Genomic DNA, 8,941 nt, shown 5'->3' with positions numbered 1-8,941 from the left:
CTGGTCCCACCCTTCAGATTGGAGAAATCCAACTAGACATAAAATATTAGCCCTGATCCTCTGAAAGCCGCACCCTCAGTTATACACAAGACCGTTATTATCTGGAGTTTTTTGCAGGTACAAGGCTCCTCATACCTTGACAGGTTTATTGGCACCGTCATCCCCCTCCTCGGATGCTCCAGAACTTAACTCTTCAGCCCCTGTCTGGAAGAAGGACTCAGCCTTAGGACACTTTTTCTCAGCAATGTACAAAAGATGAGACTCAGAGTGAGACCAAGACAGACAGCCAAACTGATCTAAGAAAGACAAGAATGATAATGTTATTAGAACTAGAGGGAAGGGGTTAGAAATAACCTCAGTTTAATATTTGTAGATGGCTGAGACATTCAAACCATGCTATAAATGTACAAACAAAAATACATATGCCCCTGAAGTATTGTATCTGTGTCACACAAACCAGTGACATATGCCCCTGTAGTATCGTATCTGTGTCACACAAATCAGCGACATAAGCCCCTGAAGTATCGTATCTGTGTCACACAAATCAGCGACATAAGCCCCTGAAGTATTGTATCTGCGTCACACAAATCAGCGACATAAGCCCCTGAAGTATTGTATCTGCATCACACAAACAAGCAACATAAGCCCCTGAAGTATTGTATCTGCATCACACAAACCAGCAACATAGGCCCCTGAAGTATTGTATCTGCGTCACACAAATCAGCGACATAAGCCCCTGAAGTATTGTATCTGCATCACACAAACTAGCAACATAAGCCCCTGAAGTATTGTATCTGCATCACACAAACCAGCAACATAAGCCCCTGAAGTATTGTATCTGCGTCACACAAATCAGCGACATAAGCCCCTGAAGTATTGTATCTGCATCACACAAACCAGCAACATAAGCCCCTGAAGTATTGTATCTGCATCACACAAACCAGCAACATAAGCCCCTGAAGTATTGTATCTGCATCACACAAACCAGCAACATAAGCCCCTGAAGTATTGTATCTGCGTCACACAAACCAGCAACATAAGCCCCTGAAGTATTGTATCTGCATCACACAAACCAGCAACATAAGCCCCTGAAGTATTGCATCTGCATCACACAAACCAGCAACATAAGCCCCTGAAGTATTGTATCTGCATCACATAAACCAGCAACATAAGCCCCTGAAGTATTGTATCTGCATCACACAAACCAGCAACATATGCCCCTGTAGTATTGTATCTGTGTCACACAAACCAGTGACATATGCCCCTGTAGTATTGTATCTGTGTCACACAAACCAGTGACATATGCCCCTGTAGTATTGTATCTGTGTCACACAAACCAGTGACATATGCCCCTGAAGTATTTCATCTGCATCATACATATGCCCCTGAAGCTGTGATAACCATTACTAGAAGCATTATTGCTTATACAAGTAGATTGTAAAAATGCATTCATGTTTTTTTAGTGACTACTGATCCTGATTGCAGATACACTAAACCTTTCCAAAGTGATCCAGTACATTTATATACAGATCAACGCATTTCAATTTTGATGATAGATTAGCTTTATTGAATCTGCACCAAGGCTAATCTTTATACAAATTTAGAGGGCAAACCTTGGTGCACCCCTTACTTATGAGTATCTTCAGGATACACGTACAACAGCTTGAGAAGCTAGGAGTATCACGTACCATCCTCGTAGACTTTCCCGTGCTTATCCAGAGCTGTCAGGTTGATACTTTTCACCTTGCGGTTCTTGTTCCAGACCTATAGAGGGGAAGAGGTCAAAGTCAATTGGAAATTTTAATTTCCTCCTTTGGGATACATGGTTCTTAGTCACCAACCTCCCTGTAGTTATCAATCATCTCTGAGAACCACTTACCTCTAGAAACTGGGTATCATCCCCTTTGCTATTCTTACTCTCACGCAAAACGGCCTTAAGGTTTCCAGAGGGAGACTCTTTGCTGAGGAGCCTGTTAGAACAAATGAAAGAAAAAGAGAACTTTAGAGACGAAAGAGAAAGAGCGCGAGAGAGAAAGAGCGCGAGAGAGCGATAGATAGAAAGAGCGCGAGAGAGCGATAGATAGAAAGAGCGCGAGAGAGAGATAGAGAGAAAGAGCGCGAGAGAGATGATAGAGAGAAAGAGCGCGAGATAGATGATAGAGATAGGAGATGATAGGAGATAGGAGATGATAGGAGATAGGAGATGATAGGAGATAGGAGATGATAGGAGATAGGAGATTAGAGATTAGAGATTAGAGATAGAGATAGAGATAGAGAGAGAGAGAGAGAGAGAGAGAGAGGGGGGGGGGCTGTTAAAAGGAATAGTCTAGTCCAAATTAAACTTTCGTGATTCAAATAGAGCAGGCAATAATAAGCAACTTTCTAATTTACTCCTATTATAAATATGTCTTCGTCCTCTTGGTATTTTTATTTGGAAAAGCAAGAATATAAGCATATGAGCCGGCGCATTTTTGGTTCAGCGCCTGGGTAGTGCTTTCTGATATGTATCTAAATGTAGCCACCAATCAGCAAGCGCTACCCAGGTGCTGAACCAAAAATGGGCTGGCTCCTAAGCTCACATTCAAATAAAGATACCAAGAGAACGAAGAAAAAATGATAATAGGAGTAAATTAGAAAGTTGCTTAAAATTGCCTGCTCTATCTGAATCATAAAAGTTAAATTTTGACTAGACTATTCCTTATGTGGTTGACAGTGTACAATCCAAACTGACATAATCGTTAAAAAAAAGAAAGAAAGAAGAAAAAAAAAAAAGAGTGAGAGAGAAAGAGAAAGCGAGAGAGATAGAGAAAGAGGGGATGGTTTAAGGGAACTAAAAAAATCTGACATTCTTGTTTTTAAGTAACCAGCAGTAATCAATGTACAATGAGAGCACTATAGCAAAATATAGCATTCGGTGATGAAACACAAACAGATTTTAACTGCATTTAAGAACCATTTGATATTACCATTATGTTCTTCTGAAACTCTTGTTTAATCACTTATTTCTTAAGATAACCTTCTGCATATCTCAGGCATTCTGAGATTTGGCAGTATCTGTCCTTACCACCTCTACTGGAATTCTATTCCACAAATCAACCAAATCACTCCTGAACCTGCTGCCCTCCAACATGAGATTTTGTGAAACATGCTTCCCGTCTCAGCATTACACCTCTTCCGTCTCTTCTCTAAGCCGGCTTGGTTTGGTTAGACATGTGTTCATATTAAAGGTCATTGTACTATAACATTTGTTTCCCTTTAATGAGGTTCCAATGACTTGTTATACCAGCTGCTGTGGCCGGACTGTTAGCCGACGGACATTTAGCCGACGAATAATAGTCTGACACACAAGTGGCTGTCAGATAACAGTCCGGCCACGAGATAGATAGATTTGATAGATTAGATAGATAGATAGATTGGATAGATAGATTAGATAGATAATTTCCCAGACAAGACGTGTGGGCTGGGACCCATGGCTAGGTTCCCAGAGGCGGTTGCGGCGCCCGAGGCTTTGATTAGAACAGAGCACTCTGGAGCGTATCTGCCCTTGGCCGAACTCAGAACATGCTTCGGCATTCTGTCCGTTGGCCAAATGTCCGTCGGATAGAATGCTGTCGGCCAAATGTCCGTCAGCATTTTGTCAGAGCACCACCAGCTGCAGGCTATTAAATGTACAGGAAATAGTTATTTTATGTTTGTTTTGGTATTTTAAACAAGTTTTTTTTTCTCATTGAAACCATCACCCATTTTTCTTAACACCATGCAAATTTCAATTGAATGAGCCTGTAAGAAGAGTAGACTTTCTTATCTTACCGTCTGATAGATAGATAACAAATAAAAATGGCCAATACTTGTGTTAAAGGGACATAAAACAGTATGAACTAAAATAAGTTTCTAAAAATATAATGCAGCCAAAGCTTAACTGCAAAATGGTTTCTGTTTTAACCCCCATTAACTCTTTTAATTCAGGCATAGTTTTGTTTGCAGCAAGCTCCCCCTAAGCATTGAGCATTTCCATAGATGGAAGGTGCTATTCAGGCCATAGCTTCTGCAGAATGAACATGTAGGGGGCAGAGTCATATGACACCTGACTAAAGCATGTGACATTATTCCCCATGTCACAAAGCGTGACATTATTCCCATGGAAATAAGCAAAGCCTCTTGGCAACAAACAATAACAGGACCTGCTGACCCTCCTCAACCAGAACAAAAAAAGTGGTGGTTCTCCAGTAGTGCAAAACTTCTTTCTTAGTTTATTGAATTTCCAAACAGGATCAAAATAAACAAAACGTTTCGGGACCAATGCCCCTTAATCATGTGATAAAATTACACTCCACAAACCACCTGTTTAAATAGGCAACTACCTGGGAGTTTAACCCTTACATTCTCCATTGCCATTAGCTAAATGGTTATAGTGCCATCTTGTGGAAAAACAGATTGATGTACATACAAAGACAGCTATGAAGCCTCATAGGAAAAGGGGGTAGCACACATAAATAGAATGCCAATCACTAAGTAGGAACAACATAAATACAGCATATATAAAGTGACAGCAGATATAGAGGATTACACCATTTAACGTTGGAGTCCCTAAACAGAGAGATGAAAAAAACAGAGTTATTCTACAATATGAAATAAAGAACTCATACAACATAATATGCATAATAGATGATAAAGGCATGATAAATTAATAAAAAAAACATCATAATAGCGTCATTAATAAAACACTGACCAGTTGATTTCCCTGTTCAACCCCTTCGGTTCCAAGGTATCCAACTGAAAGATCCAAAAGGTCTCCCATTGTTTAAGTAATAGATCCCTATTACCACCCCTTCTAGGGGTCTTAACTTGTACAATAACTTGAAACCGAAGCTCGTTGATCTTATGGCCAGCCAACAAAAAGTGGTGGCAACAGGTGCTGTGACCACCTTACATCTTATATTACTCTTATGTTCTGTGATGCGGTCACGGACACGCCTGGTGGACTCACCCACATAGGCCCATCCACATGGGTATTTGATTAGATATACCACATAGTTAGTATTGCAGGTAAAATGATCCTTATATTGGTATTTATGGCCAGTATGGGGATGCAAAAAAAACATAATTTATGCTTACCTGATAAATTTATTTCTCTTGTAGTGTATCCAGTCCACGGATCATCCATTACTTGTGGGATATTCTCCTTCCCAACAGGAAGTTGCAAGAGGATCACCCACAGCAGAGCTGCTATATAGCTCCTCCCCTCACTGCCATATCCAGTCATTCGACTGAAACAAGACGAGAAAGGAGAAACCATAGGGTGCAGTGGTGACTGTAGTTTAATTAAAATTTAGACCTGCCTTAAAAGGACAGGGCGGGCCGTGGACTGGATACACTACAAGAGAAATAAATTTATCAGGTAAGCATAAATTATGTTTTCTCTTGTTAAGTGTATCCAGTCCACAGATCATCCATTACTTGTGGGATACCAATACCAAAGCTAAAGTACACGGATGATGGGAGGGACAAGGCAGGAACTTAAACGGAAGGAACCACTGCCTGTAGAACCTTTCTCCCAAAAATAGCCTCCGAAGAAGCAAAAGTGTCAAATTTGTAAAATTTTGAAAAGGTGTGAAGCGAAGACCAAGTCGCAGCCTTGCAAATCTGTTCAACAGAGGCCTCATTTTTAAAGGCCCAGGTAGAAGCCACAGCTCTAGTAGAATGAGCTGTAATCCTTTCAGGGGGCTGCTGTCCAGCAGTCTCATAGGCTAAGCGTATTATGCTCCGAAGCCAAAAGGAGAGAGAGGTTGCCAAAGCTTTTTGACCTCTCCTCTGTCCAGAGTAAACGACAAACAGGGCAGATGTTTGACGAAAATCTTTAGTAGCCTGTAAATAAAACTTCAAGGCACGGACTACGTCCAGATTATGCAAAAGACGTTCCTTCTTTGAAGAAGGATTAGGACATAATGATGGAACAACAATCTCTTGATTGATATTCCTGTTAGAAACCACCTTAGGCAAAAACCCAGGTTTGGTATGCAGAACTACCTTGTCTGAATGAAAAATCAGATAAGGAGAATCACAATGTAAGGCAGATAACTCAGAGACTCTTCGAGCCGAGGAAATAGCCATCAAAAACAGAACTTTCCAAGATAAAAGTTTAATATCAATGGAATGAAGGGGTTCAAACGGAACACCCTGAAGAACTTTAAGAACCAAGTTTAAGCTCCACGGAGGAGCAACAGTTTTAAACACAGGCTTAATCCTAACCAAAGCCTGACAAAATGCCTGGACGTCTGGAACTTCTGCCAGACGCTTGTGCAAAAGAATAGACAGAGCAGAGATCTGTCCTTTTAAAGAACTAGCTGATAAGCCTTTGTCCAAACCCTCTTGGAGAAAGGACAATATCCTAGGAATCCTAACCTTACTCCATGAGTAACTCTTGGATTCACACCAATAAAAGATATTTACGCCATATCTTATGGTAGATTTTCCTGGTGACAGGCTTCCGAGCCTGTATTAAGGTATCAATGACTGACTCGGAGAAGCCACGCCTTGATAGAATCAAGCGTTCAATCTCCATGCAGTCAGTCTCAGAGAAATTAGATTTGGATGATTGAAAGGACCTTGTATTAGAAGGTCCTGCCTCAGAGGCAGAGTCCATGGTGGAAGAGATGACATGTCCACTAGGTCTGCATACCAGGTCCTGCGTGGCCACGCAGGCACTATCAGAATCACCGATGCTCTCTCCTGTTTGATTTTGGCAATCAGTCGAGGGAGCAGAGGAAACGGTGGAAACACATAGGCCAGGTTGAAGAACCAAGGAGCTGCTAGAGCATCTATCAGCGTTGCTCCCGGGTCATTGGACCTGGATCCGTAACAAGGAAGCTTGGCGTTCTGGCGAGACGCCAGGAGAACCAGTTCTGGTTTGCCCCAACGATGGACCAGTTGAGCAAACACCTCCGGATGGAGTTCCCACTCCCCCGGATGAAAAGTCTGACGACTTAGAAAATCCGCCTCCCAGTTCTCTACGCCTGGGATGTGGATCGCTGACAGGTGGCAAGAGTGAGACTCTGCCCAGCGAATTATCTTTGAGACTTCTAACATCGCTAGGGAACTCCTGGTTCCCCCTTGATGGTTGATGTAAGCCACAGTCGTGATGTTGTCCGACTGAAAACTGATGAACCTCAGTGTTGCTAACTGAGGCCAAGCTAGAAGAGCAATAAATATTGCTCTTAACTCCAGAATATTTATTGGGAGGAGTTTCTCCTCCTGAGTCCACGATCCCTGAGCCTTCAGGGAGTTCCAGACTGCGCCCCAACCTAGAAGGCTGGAATCTGTTGTTACAATCGTCCAATCTGGCCTGCGAAAGGTCATACCCTTGGACAGATGGACCCGAGAAAGCCACCAGAGAAGAGAATCTCTAGTCTCTTGATCCAGATTTAGTAGAGGGGACAAATCTGAGTAATCCCCATTCCACTGACTTAGCATGCATAATTGCAGCGGTCTGAGATGCAGGCGCGCAAATGGCACTATGTACATTGCCGCTACCATTAAGCCGATTACTTCCATGCACTGAGCCACTGACGGGCGTGGAATGGAATGAAGGACACGGCAAGCATTTAGAAGTTTTGATAACCTGGACTCCATCAGGTAAATTTTCATCTCTACAGAATCTATAAGAGTCCCTAGGAAGGAGACTCTTGTGAGTGGTGATAGAGAACTCTTTTCCCCGTTCACTTTCCACCCATGCGACCTCAGAAATGCCAGAACTATCTCTGTATGAGACTTGGCAATTTGAAAGCTTGACGCCTGTATCAGGATGTCGTCTAGATACGGAGCCACCGCTATGCCTCGCGGTCTTAGAACCGCCAGAAGTGAGCCCAGAACCTTTGTAAAAATTCTCGGGGCAGTAGCCAACCCGAAGGGAAGACCTACAAATTGGTAATGCCTGTCTAGAAAGGCAAACCTTAGGAACCGATGATGATCTTTGTGAATCCGTATGTGAAGGTAGGCATCCTTTAAGTCCACTGTGGTCATGTACTGACCCTCTTGGATCATGGGTAGGATGGTCCGAATAGTTTCCATTTTGAATGATGGAACTCTGAGGAATTTGTTTAAGATCTTTAGATCCAAGATTGGTCTGAAGGTTCCCTCTTTCTTGGGAACCACAAACAGATTTGAATAAAATCCCTGTCCTTGTTCCATCCGCGGAACTGGATGGATCACTCCCATTACTAGGAGGTCTTGCACACAGCTTAGGAATGCCTCTTTCTTTATCTGGTTTGCTGATAACCTTGAAAGATGAAATCTCCCTTGTGGAGGAGAAGCTTTGAAGTCCAGAAGATATCCCTGAGATATGATCTCCAACGCCCAGGGATCCTGAACATCTCTTGCCCATGCCTGGGCGAAGAGAGAAAGTCTGCCCCCCACTAGATCAGTTTCCGGATAGGGGGCCGTTCCTTCATGCTGTCTTGGGGGCAGCAGCAGGCTTTCTGGCCTGCTTGCCCTTGTTCCAGGACTGGTTAGGTTTCCAGGCCTGTCTGGAATGAGCAACAGTTCCCTCTTGTTTTGAAGCGGAGGAAGTTGATGCTGCTCCTGCCTTGAAATTTCGAAAGGCACGAAAATTAGACTGTTTGGCCTTTGATTTGGCCCTGTCCTGAGGAAGGGTATGACCCTTGCCTCCAGTAATGTCAGCAATAATTTCCTTCAAGCCAGGCCCGAATAAGGTCTGCCCCTTGAAAGGAATATTGAGTAATTTAGACTTTGAAGTCACGTCAGCTGACCAGGATTTAAGCCATAGCGCCCTACGCGCCTGGATGGTGAATCCGGAATTCTTAGCCGTTAGTTTAGTCAAATGAACAATGGCATCAGAAACAAATGAGTTAGCTAGCTTAAGCGTTCTAAGCTTGTCAATAATTTCATTCAATGGAGCTGTCTGGATGGCCTCTTCCAGGGCCTC

At 42.8% G+C, this 8,941-nt stretch overlaps 1 protein-coding gene across 3 annotated transcripts in view; it reads right to left on the bottom strand.

Moving 5' to 3' along the window:
* Nucleotides 1-8,941, bottom strand: part of APEH (acylaminoacyl-peptide hydrolase) — a 62,370-nt gene that overhangs the window by 27,316 nt on the left and 26,113 nt on the right. For all 3 annotated transcript variants that reach the window (XM_053721129.1, XM_053721127.1, XM_053721128.1), the window contains exons 4-6: nucleotides 1,880-1,970; nucleotides 1,689-1,764; nucleotides 136-296 (exon numbers count right to left, since the gene is read on the bottom strand). In XM_053721129.1, the coding sequence (XP_053577104.1) occupies nucleotides 136-296; nucleotides 1,689-1,764; nucleotides 1,880-1,970 (328 nt within the window). The remainder of the gene's footprint in view (nucleotides 1-135; nucleotides 297-1,688; nucleotides 1,765-1,879; nucleotides 1,971-8,941) is intronic.

Source organism: Bombina bombina, chromosome 7 (assembly GCF_027579735.1).
Source record: "Bombina bombina isolate aBomBom1 chromosome 7, aBomBom1.pri, whole genome shotgun sequence".
In the NCBI taxonomy this organism is placed as follows: domain Eukaryota; kingdom Metazoa; phylum Chordata; class Amphibia; order Anura; family Bombinatoridae; genus Bombina; species Bombina bombina.
This window is presented reverse-complemented; position numbering and strand designations above follow the sequence as displayed.